Source organism: Rhinolophus sinicus, linkage group LG11 (genome assembly GCF_036562045.2).
Source record: "Rhinolophus sinicus isolate RSC01 linkage group LG11, ASM3656204v1, whole genome shotgun sequence".
NCBI classification, from domain to species: domain Eukaryota; kingdom Metazoa; phylum Chordata; class Mammalia; order Chiroptera; family Rhinolophidae; genus Rhinolophus; species Rhinolophus sinicus.
The window spans coordinates 11,095,711-11,107,523 of NC_133760.1; the positions used below are offsets into that span (position 1 = coordinate 11,095,711).

Consider the following 11,813-nt stretch of genomic DNA (forward strand, 5'->3'; position numbering starts at 1 on the left):
ATCAGCTCTTGCACCAGCTCCAACAAACCACTACCCCTCACCAACTAGTCCTACATCAAGCTCTGCTGAAACGCTACCCGGGGGAGAAGGGAACTTCTGGAGGGCAATGCCTAGGGCTAGAATTCAGTACATACGTGCTGGTGTGGTCCTACCTCTTGTTAGGGGTATCCTTTGACGAAGGGTGGTAAATAGCTAACTCAGACACTTGTCCAGAACCACCCCTCACCAATATCCCCATTATTCAGCCACTAAAAAAAGGCCTCCGAGATGCTGCTGCATCTCCACCCAGAGTCTGTCTGTGATGTACCAGTTGTTAAGTATTTATTATCACCACTGGCAATATTCAACTCTATACCTGCATCCTTTCTCCAAGAAATCTTGGAATATCTCATAACTGATAATCTACACTCTATGCTGGGATTGGGTCAAATTATGCATGTCTTACCTTCTGAGAAACTCTGAGCTGAAAATATTTCTAAGGCCTCTTCAAGCTCTGATATGATGTGGTTCTAGGCTGGAACACCAAGCTGGAGCTTCATAATGAGAGGAGATACGGAAAAGAAGTCGGGGGACAGTGCAAGTACCTGGGAAATTTCCTAGGGGGTATACAGATTAAGGCATTAAATTACATTGACACACAGAAACTGGGACACAACAGATTATTGTGCCTCCACTTTGGGCTTCCTGCCTGGAGGGGGATGATGACAGGAGCTGTTCTAAGGATACTTTTCTCTCTCCTTTCCTATCCAAATGGTAAGACCAGACTCACAACCACCACCACCATCATGGATAACTAAAAAACTAGTCCTGAATGTGTTGTAAGTGTGTATGTGTGTGTGTTAGGCTGGGGGTCAGAATGGAAGGGAGAGGCGACAGCTGGGAGAGTCGAAGGAGGCAGCCTAGAGCTGACTCTTACTCCACAAAAGACATTGCAGTTGGAGATCCAAGATCCAGAAGGTGGTGGTACTCTATGAGTTGTTCAGATTTCCCCAAATTCCCATCACTTCCAAACACAGGATGCCTCAGCCAAGCCAGCCAAGCCTTATTCCAAAGCCTGTGAGTTCTCTAAGAGATTCAATTTCCAAGTTTAGAATCCAGACACATGAGAAGGGCATGGGTTTTGTTTAATAATATTGTATAGGTAGGATATAATTCCCAGGAATTTGCTTTCAGGTCAGTAAAGAAGATTTACAAATGTTTGGTACAAAAAAGGTTGCAAAGCAGTCACTAGGCCTCTGGAGTGGTCTCCTCCTCTAGAGATTGGGGCTCAGAGGTGGTCTCTATACATCTTAGACTTTAAAAATGAATGGCATGGGCGCGCACACACACACACACACACACACCAGCAAAATTCTAATAAATCAACACAAGTAATCTTTGATTATTACTAGTTAATATCACTTTGAGTAGAAACAAGAGAACTTGTCAAATGAAACCCTTTCAATTGAGTTATTTCTCTTGCTATTCTAAATCTTCATCTCACTGTTTTTACCATTTTTCTAAATTGACTATTTAGGGTCTGGCAAAGGGAAAGGAGTCATCCCTCGTCTCTATCAAGAATTTCTAAAACAATATGGTTACTCTATTTGACAGATGGGAAGCGAAGGCCCAGAAGGTTAGGTAACTTACCCAGTGAAGAAAACATGGAGCTGAAATTTAAGCCCAGATTGTTTGAGTCTAAATGCAATAGCCCAAAAATGATATTCAACTGCTTCCCACACTCTACAAGACATGGTGAACTAGGGGCTGAGCTGAGGGAGAAGAACTGAGGGACTTGAAATATGAAGAAAAGGGCATGGCCCCAGTGAATTTCCCTGGGTGAATTTAATCCACCTTTATTTAGTTTGGAGATTATAGGTTATATAATCACCCCCCAGACAAAGTAATCTCTTCTCTGGTGGCATCCATACCCGGAAAACTTTAATCCCAGGGTGTTCAGATTTCTGCACAGCTGTTTTCCCAGAACGTATTTAGACCGGATCTGATGCGCTGGACACAACACCTTGACCCAGCACCATGGAGCTAGGAGGGGCCTTCACCATCTTTCTAGCACTCTGCTTGTCTTGTCTGCTCATCCTCATTGCCTGGAAGAAGGTCACCAAGGGAGGAAAGCTGCCCCCAGGACCCACACCAATACCCTTCCTGGGGAACGTGTTACAAGTTCGTACGGATGCCACCTTTCAGTCTTTTATGAAGGTGAGTCTGCCTACCTCCTCTCTTAGAGCTGGAAGCAACTAATCCTATTGACAGATACATATATATAACCTCTAACTTCTAAAACACAGACTCTTGGAAACACAGATTTTATGAATGTTAGAATTCTGAAATTCCAGAATCTTAAACTCTTGGAAACAGATTCCCAGCACATTGGAACTCAACACTCCCACAGTCTCAGGACTTTGGAATCCCAGTACCTTATATCCTTAAACACTAGGATTCTTGCAGTCTGGTTATCTTAGAACGTTGAGACTCAGTATCATGAAATCTTAGGATTCTAGAAATTTAACACTTCAGAGAAAGAAGCATGGACCTTGGAGTTCATCTCATCCTGGTCCATCATTTCACAGGAGAAAATTAAGACTTGTGGAGATGTTTGGGGCGTCTTGCCCAGGATCTCAAGAGGAAAGGCATCTGTGCCATGGTCTCAATAGTCCTTCCAAGCCCAGGACTAATTTTATGTTATTCCCACATTCGTATTCCCTTAAAATCTTCATCTCCTAAAATCCTGATTGGTCTATACTTGGTGCTGCAATCAAACCCGCCACCCCACCTCCCGCCCTCTTATGTCTTCTTTCTCTCCCAGCTCAGGGAAAAATATGGCCAGGTCTTTACTGTGTACATGGGTCCCCGGCCAGTGGTTATTTTATGTGGACATGAAGCAGTGAAGGAGGCCCTGGTAGACCGAGCAGATGAGTTCAGTGGCCGTGGAGAGTTGGCTTCACTAGAGCGAAACTTCCAAGGTTATGGTAAGTTACAACAACAATGAAAACAAAATTATTATAATGTACTTCCTATGTCCCGAGTTCTTCATTACATGAATTACTGCATTAACTCTTTTGAGAGACCTATTAATGTCTGAGTCATTTTGTAAATGAGGAAACTGAAGGTGAGAAAGGTTAGGTAATATCACACAGTAAGCGGTAGAACCATTTTATTTTGAACCCAAACCATCTGACTCTAGAGTATCTGCTGCGTTACTTCTGTTCTTATTTTTAATGCATTAGTGACCCTGTGTACCCACAGAAGCCCTCGTTGCCAACCTTACTTCTTATTTTCCTATACATACACACACAGCCAACCCATAGGTCTCTGCCTCCTCGATTTAGGTAGATACTTTTCCAATGTTACCTATACATCTGTCTCTAACTGCCCACACCCTTCAATTCCAAGCAGCCTCACACTATTCTTTCCATCCACCCATTTTTCCATTGTCCCATTCATCCACCAAAAAACCCATTTGTTAATTAGACTTTCAATACACATATCTTTCTGTCCAACTTATCTATACATCTATCAATTAACTTTCCATTTACTGGTCTGTCCATCATTCCATCCATCCATTCATTAACCCTTCCATCATTCATCCATCTATTAATCTTTCCATACATACATCCTTCCAATCATTTATCCATCCATCTCAAATCATTGATCCATTCACCTTTCACCCATCCATTAAGTCTTTCATCCACTCACTAGTCATTCCAGTCATAAACTCTTCCTTCCAGTCATTAATCCACCAAAATCATTTCATTAAATTTCTAAACATTCATTCCCCAATGAATGTATGTATGGTAATTTCTAAATGTTTCTTACTACATGGTAACTCCATTTGTGTAGGTATGTTGATATACAAGTATGAGATTTTGTGTACCTGTATGTGTCTAACTAAAGAATCCAAGTAGTATATAGTAAATGGAGATAGTCTCCCAATCCCAGTGTACTCTAAATGACATTTTACCTATATATACTTCCTTCCACATTCCTATGCGTCCATCCAGTTATTTACCCAACTCCAAATCTTCGTCCTGTAAGAAACTCTTCTTGACCTCCCCCAATCATTCCAAGCCCAATTCCCTTTCCTCCACTTCAGTCCGGAACTGTTTCTTAGGGTCCTGTAGGGAACCTTTGTCTACCCGGCAAGCCTGGGAGGTTGGGATGGGCTGCCCTGAGAGCAGCGTGTAGAGCTTTCAAAATCTGTCCTCATCCTTGTCTAGCACAGAGTTGGACACAGGAAGGGGAGGGAGGCAGAAGCCTGACACTGACATTCTGGCAGGTGTTGCTCTGGCTAACGGAGAACGATGGAAGATTCTTCGACGCTTCTCCCTGACTATCCTCCGCGACTTTGGGATGGGAAAGCGGAGCATTGAGGAGCGGATCCAGGAGGAGGCTAGCTTCCTACTAGAAGAATTACGGAAGACCAAGGGTATGGGGACGTCAAGGGGGAGGGCTGCAAGATTACTGGGTGGGAGAGCTCAGTTATGAGGTGATAGACCTTGGTGGGAGAAAGCTCTGGAATGGGAGAGGATGAAAAAGATTAAGGATTTACTATTTCCAGCCAGGTTCCATACGAAAAGTTAACGTGAAGGACCCTTAGAGATTACGTGTCCAGAAAATTTAATCAATGGATCTCACAGAGTTTGTGAGGTCCTTATATCACTTGCAGACTTTCACAATATGTGAGTTTGTGCCTTTTTCTGGTGACAGGATCAAACATACACACATACAACTGTGTAAAAACCACATAACATAAAATGTTACCATCCTAACCATTCCTAAGTGTACTTTTCAGTAGGATTAAGTATATTCACGTTGTTGTGAAAATGAAACAAAGTTTTAGAACTGTTTCATCTTGCAAATCTGAAATTATATACACATTTCATTATGTTTTTTTAAGGAATCTGATCCCCACTGAAAAATAAGATCTGGAACCACTGGGGTCTATAGAAAAAAGACACAGAGGCTGAGAAAAACAGAGATGGATAGATCAGAGACAGAAATAGAGATAATTTCTCTCAATCAGAAATTCCTCACCTGGGCTCTATGGATGGTAAATAATCTGCATAAAGGCTTTGAATATCCATGTACCCCCAGAAACTATTTGCAAGATTGTATATTTTTGAATATGGGCATTGTTTTGGAGAAATTGTGTCCAAACCCACTGACCTGATAAGCATCCTGTTCTATAGCTGGTGCAGCAGAAGGATTTTCTTAATGGATCGAACGGAATCATTGATAGAGACAGACAGAATCCAGTCATTCTTTTTTTTTTTTTTTTAAATGTATAGCTTCTTCCCCAAATCTGTGACTCTTCAGAACAAACACAATTAAATACTAATACCAAAAGGTAGTCATTAAGCTTCACCAGTATTTCTTTAGTGTTTACTACATGACGAGGACAGTGTTAAGCATTTTACATGGATAATTATATTGAATCCTCATGAACCAGTGAAGAGGTTACTAGACCAATTTGCATATTGGGAAATCTAGACGCAAAACACAAGAATGAAACAATGAACACATGCTATGAGGCAGTGGAACCAGGACTTCTATCCTAATCACTGCCTCCATCACCATTTTCATTACCCAGGCACTCCCATCGAACCCACTTTCTTTCTGAGCTGCACTGTCTCCAACGTCATCTGCTCTGTCGTCTTTGGAAGCCGCTTCGACTACAAGGACAAGCAGTTCCTGAAGCTTCTGCAGATGATCAACGAGAGCTTCATTGAGATGAGCACGCCCTGGGCACAGGTGCTCACCAGCCACCTCTTTGCCCATCCCCCAGTTTCAGTTAACAAAGCACTTGCCTGTCTTACTTAATGCTCCCCACAGCCCTTGGAGGCAAGTATCAATATGAGTCTCCTAGAGGCACATAGACTCACTTAGTTCTCAGACTCAGTGTGGGCTGTTGAGCCCAGCTCTCTGACTCCAGGCCCAGCCCACGCTGGCCCCAGGTGCCCAGTGCTGACAAATCCCCCTTGTCTATTGCCCACAGCTATATGACATGTATTCCGGTATCATGCAACATTTGCCAGGAAGACACAATCGCATCTATTACTTGATAGAAGAGCTCAAGGACTTCATTGCCTCTCGGGTCAAGACCAATGAAGAGTCCCTTGACCCACAGAACCCTCGGGACTTTATTGACTGCTTCCTTATCAAGATGCACCAGGTACCTCTTCGTCTTCCCCAACCCTTTCCTTTCATCTCCTCAATCCCTAACACCTGCAACTCATTTGTAAACATGTTAGAGACTAAAAAAAAAAAAAGCAAGCATTTTTTCACTTAGTGTACTTTTTTTTATAGATGAGATACAAAGACTGTAAAGGCATAAACGCTTATATTTTTGAAATAAACTTTGAATCTAAAAATTTTAAGAACATGGACACTAAAAATTTTATACTTTTCTAATCATGTGTGATTACAACCGCCAGAGCTTACAACTGTAGAAAAGTAGAATGAGTCTTAGAGTTCTAGAATTTGAGAGGCTTAGACATTTAGTCTTTAAACTTAAGAATTTAAACTTTAAATTTGAAAGTTGGAAGTCTTAGAGATGTAGAAATTTAGAAACTTAATACTTCTGTATCATAGATTCTTAGAATTTTAGAAATATATGTATATTTAACACAGAACAGCAGCACTTAAAAGTTTAAAATTATGCACCCTAATGTTCCAGAACTTTCAAATCTGACAAGGCACTCTCTATTTTCTTCTCTTCCCACTCTCTTTATTGTTCACTCCACTCGAAGCAACTAGTCTCCTCCTTGCTGTTCTTCTAACACACCAGGCACAGTCCTGCCTCAGGACCTTTCCCCTGGCTGTTTCCTCTCCCAGATATCTACTTGGTTTACCCATCTGACCTGCCCATATATAAAAGAAGACAATAAGATAAAGACAGAAAAGGATGATTCTTTTTTTTGTAATTAAAGTTTATTGGGGTGACAATTGTTAGTAAAGTTACATAGATTTCAGGTGTATAATTCTGTATTACATCATCTATAAATCCCCTTGTGCGCTCACCACCCAGAGTCAGCTCTCCTTCCATCACCATATATTTGATGCTTCTCTTTCTTATTCCACTCATTTTCAGGATAAAAATAACCCTGACACAGAATTCAACCTCAAGAACTTGGTCCTCACCACTCTCAACCTCTTCTTTGCTGGCACAGAGACTGTGAGCTCCACCCTGCGCTATGGATTTCTGCTCCTGATGAAGCATCCTGAGGTGGAAGGTGAGTGTCCACCTGAGCTGCTTACCTGGTGACTCCCATTCCCAACAGGAAAGAAGGCATCACCTTGAAACCTCAGAACCCTATGGCTTAGACTCTTTAGAATCTCACGATACAGAACCTCAGAATCATTTAATTTAATCTTATACTTGGTGCTTTATTAGTTTACTATGGCTGCTGTTGTCAACTACTAGAAACTTAGTAGCTTAAAACAACATAATCTGTTATTGTATAGTTTCTGGAGTTCAGAAGTTCAAATAGGCTTCCACTGGGCTGAATCACGGTAGAATGAGTCCCGGCCTTTTCCAGCTTCTGGAGCGGTATTCCGTGCATTCCTGGGCTCATGATTTTCCCTAAGTCTTCAAAGCCAGCAGCACAGATCTTCAAATCTCCATTGTTTCCATTGTCACATCTCCTTCCCTGACTCTGACCCTCCTCCTTTCGTCTTATACAGACACTTCCGATTATATTTAACGCTAACCTGGATAATTCTGGATAATCTCCCTTTCTCAATATTTTTAATCAATGATATCTGCAAAGTCCCTTTGTCATATAAAGTCACATTCACAGGTGCCAGGGATTAGAAGGTGGATATCTTTAATGGCCATTATTTAGCTGACTACGGTGCCTGAATCAAATAGAATCCATCTCCAATAAATTGCAATCTGGTGCAGTTGGGTCACACCAGTAATGAGGAGCTCATTACTTGTTTAAGGAAAATATCCATTTTTAGCCCCGCTTCCTTCTAATGCAGTTCAAAACAAGCCAATGAATTTTTCCTGGTACAGATGATGGGAGACACTAAGTTGTTTCCACTCAAACTCCTCCATTGTCCAACTTATCTAAGTAATCAAATATGTAATGGATACTTTCTAGGTGCTGGGCACTGTCCGAGTTACTTGCATGCTGAATTTTATGTGGCCTTTACAACTCTATGAGTGTGTTAGACCATCACATCTGTTCTGAAGATGAAGAGACAGAGGGTCAGAAAGCAAAGTCATTTGCCCCAAGGTCACTCAACCAGGAAGTGCAGATGGGTGAACTGCATCAACAGTGTTCTTAATCACTGTCACATAATTTTGTCATTTGCTTCAATCCTGTCCTAGTTATCTATTGTGCCTCTTCCCTATCCCGTCAAAACTCTGTGTATGAAAGCCCAGCTGGGACCAAGACACTGCCCTGTTCATCAGCCTTCCATGGCTCCTTGGTGCTTTCAATATAAAGACCAAAAGTCCCAACTAGCATTCAAGGATCCAGGCTGCATGCCTCCCCATAGTCTGATGAGTATTTCTTAACCACCCCCCCAGCCACCAATGTGTCAGGTGTTAAGAATAAAGAGGCAATCCAAACACACATGGCTTGCTCCCTCAGGGTCCACCGGTACTGAAGATACAAACCCAAGGCCCAACCCTGGCTTCTAGAAACACTTCCCGTGTTCTTGTCTGCTATGTTTTCTGACCCTCTCCAGCCAAAATCCATGAAGAAATTGACCAGGTGATAGGACCACACCGGATCCCAAGTGTGGATGACCGAGTCAAGATGCCCTACACAGATGCCGTGATCCACGAGATACAAAGACTGACAGATATCGTGCCCATGGGTGTCCCCCATAACGTCATCCGAGACACTCATTTCCGAGGCTACCTTCTGCCGAAGGTGGAGTACACCATTGTCACCCCTTCTCCTTCCACTGCACCCCCTCTTCTCCTGGTTCCTTACCCCATACTCCAACACTGATTTCTTTTAACTGCTTCCATTTTCACCCCAGGGCACCGATGTGTTTCCCCTGCTTGGCTCAGTTCTCAAAGACCCAAAATACTTCCGCTACCCAGATGCCTTCTATCCCCAACACTTCTTGGATGAGTCTGGCCGCTTCAAGAAGAATGAAGCCTTTGTGCCTTTTTCTTCTGGTAGGTTTCTATGGTCTGAGTTCCCCCCAGGAACATGCTTGATATGTCACCCAACCATTGATCTGTAGTTGATATTCAGGTCTGAATAGGAAATTGAACGCTGTTTTGTAGAATCAGAGAATCCCAGAATCATGGAATATTATTGGAACCATTGACTGTGCTAATAAGAAAAGTAATAGCACTAAACAGGGGTGAGCAAACTTTCTCTGCTAAGGACCAAATAGAAACTATATTAGGTTTTTCTAGCCATATGGTCTCTGTCTGAACTATGTAGTCTGAATTACTCATCTCCACCATTGTACTATAAAAGTGACCAGTGGTTAGGAAAGAGGATCTCACTCTATCACTTACAAACTGTGTGGCATGGGAAAGTTACTGCAGTTCCCTATCTGTAAAATGGAGACTAATCTCGCCAGCCATTAGAACGGTGACTGACGTAAGCACTATTTAAGTGTGAGCTTTCATTTCTCTCCCTCTCACCAGTATCTGGCACCAATTAGGCATTTTATAAACCTTTGAGAAATTGAAATACACAGAATCTTCAAGTTGGAGGGTCCTTTACAACCATTCCATCTTGGAATCTGATGGAATCCGAGCCGTCAGAGAAGTAGCTGCCACGTGTTGGGTGGCGTATCCTAGCTGAGCACTAACTATAGGAATCCACCGAGTCTTTACAATAACTCTATAAAGTGGGTATTATCATGACCCCAAAGAGGCTGAGGAAGTTAGCTGAGGCTCAGAGGGGGTCATGGGGGTCAAAAGGTTCCCCACTCCGCATTATCCCAGTGCAAGAGTGACTCACCTTCCTGCCCTCCCCTGTGCTCACAGGAAAGCGCATCTGCCTGGGCGAGTCCATGGCCCGCATGGAGCTCTTCCTCTACTTGACCTCCATTCTTCAGAACTTCTCCCTACGCCCGCTGGTGCCACCGGCTGACATCGATATCACGCCCAGAGTCACAGGCTTTGGCAACATCCCCCCGATCTATCAACTCTGCCTTGTGGCCCGCTGAGCGCCCCCTACCGGGTGCGGAAGGAACCGTGGGAGAACAGAGTTCTGCCCAAGTGTAGAGGGACACCCACCCCCTAAAGTCTCACCATACCCCTAAGAGAAGGCACTATTACTACTGTCACGGGGCTACAGGTCAGCAAGGGTCACCTAAAAATATAGAGCTGCATATCTTCTCCATCCTATAGAAAAGAAACGGCCAGTCCAACATTTCAACAAAAGCCTGCGTATTTTTCGTGTACTTGATCACCTCTGGTGAGGTTTCTGTCTATGCCAAATTCTTGCTGTAGTTTCCATGTCTTTATGGTGTTCCTTTGTCTTTGCCCTCATAATGACCAAACTGTGGGTCACAATCCCTTCTCCTTGATCCTCATATTTACCACCTCCCCCCAAAGGCAACAAGGAATTCAAGACTATGGAGTGTAGCAGGTTTACTGTGTGTTGTGTGTGTGACATCAGTAAGGCACTGCAAACAACTCAAAATGGCCTTTTTCACTTCCTTGTTTTTAAGTATCTTTCCTGCCAGCTCCCCACCAGAGATTTCCTACTCGTTGGGCCACCCTCATAATATCCCAGCCTCAACCATCTTGCTGGCTCATTACCTCTCCCTCCCCATCATCTCTCTTTCTAAACCTGGTCCCCTGGTTGTTCTTATAATTTCCAATTCCAAATACTCTCCAATCCATTTTGAAGAATAGTTAAATCACCCATAGCTCTATTATTCCATTTCTAAACTCCATCAACTTGCTCAGCTGATGAAAGCTTTCCCCCAGAATTCATTTTATTCAACCAATATTTATCAAACACCCAACGTGTGCCAGCACACTCTGCAGGTACTTAGGATCCATCATTGAACAAAATGGACAAGATTCTTGCCCTCATAGAGCTTACATACTAGTGCGGAAGGTAGACAATGAAAAATAAACATAATAAATAAACAAATGACATACTTTGTTAAGAAAGAAGGTAGGGGAGTGGGATAGGGAATTCCAGGATTGGTAATTTTAAATCGGTGGTCATGGGTGGTTTCACAAGGCAATGAGGAGCAAGCCATGGAGATATCTGAGAGGGAGTGTTCCTGGACGAACAATTAAAAGGAGCAGAGTCTAAGACAGAAAGCTGCATGTGTACATGAATCCACAAGGAGATACATGGAGTGGAAGAGGAAGGGAAAGAGTAAGAATAAATGAGATGAGGGTAGAGAGTTAAAGGGCCAGATTGACTGGGGCCTTGTGGTCCTCCCTGGAGACTTGAGTGAGATGGAGGACTTTGGGGGGCTGGTGAGCCTAGGGTGACATGTATTGACATGTTTTAAATGGCTCACTCTAGCTATTGTATGATGAATAGTTTGAAGGAGGGGGTAAGACAAAAGCAAGGACCAATTAGAAAGCTGCTACAATGACAATGGTGGCTCAGACACAGCCGAACCAGTGGAGATGGGAAGAAGTTAATGGATTTGGAATCTACTATGATGCCTGAGATTGCAAGGTTTGCTAATGTTTTGAATGTAGGATGTGAAAGAAAGAAGGGGTTCAGGCATCACTCCTGGGATAACAGCTCATCCTTTACTAGTTGTTTCTCAACCCGAAGCCCCCAGAGAAGCTTAAGTCCCATAATAGTCAGGATTCCTGTTTTTAATCAACACAAAATAGCTTTGGCTATTTTAAGCAG

General features: G+C 42.9%; 1 protein-coding gene across 1 annotated transcript; it reads left to right on the forward strand.

Moving 5' to 3' along the window:
- Window positions 1-1,955: 1,955 nt before the first annotated feature.
- Window positions 1,956-11,087, forward strand: LOC109458004 (cytochrome P450 2G1). Its single transcript, XM_019751316.2, has 9 exons — window positions 1,956-2,196; window positions 2,804-2,966; window positions 4,274-4,423; window positions 5,588-5,748; window positions 5,993-6,169; window positions 7,088-7,229; window positions 8,695-8,882; window positions 8,995-9,136; window positions 9,965-11,087. Exons 1-9 carry the CDS (start codon window positions 2,017-2,019, stop codon window positions 10,144-10,146), a joined length of 1,485 nt encoding a protein of 494 aa, XP_019606875.2. The 5' UTR covers window positions 1,956-2,016; the 3' UTR covers window positions 10,147-11,087.
- The last annotated feature ends 726 nt before the right edge of the window (window positions 11,088-11,813 follow it).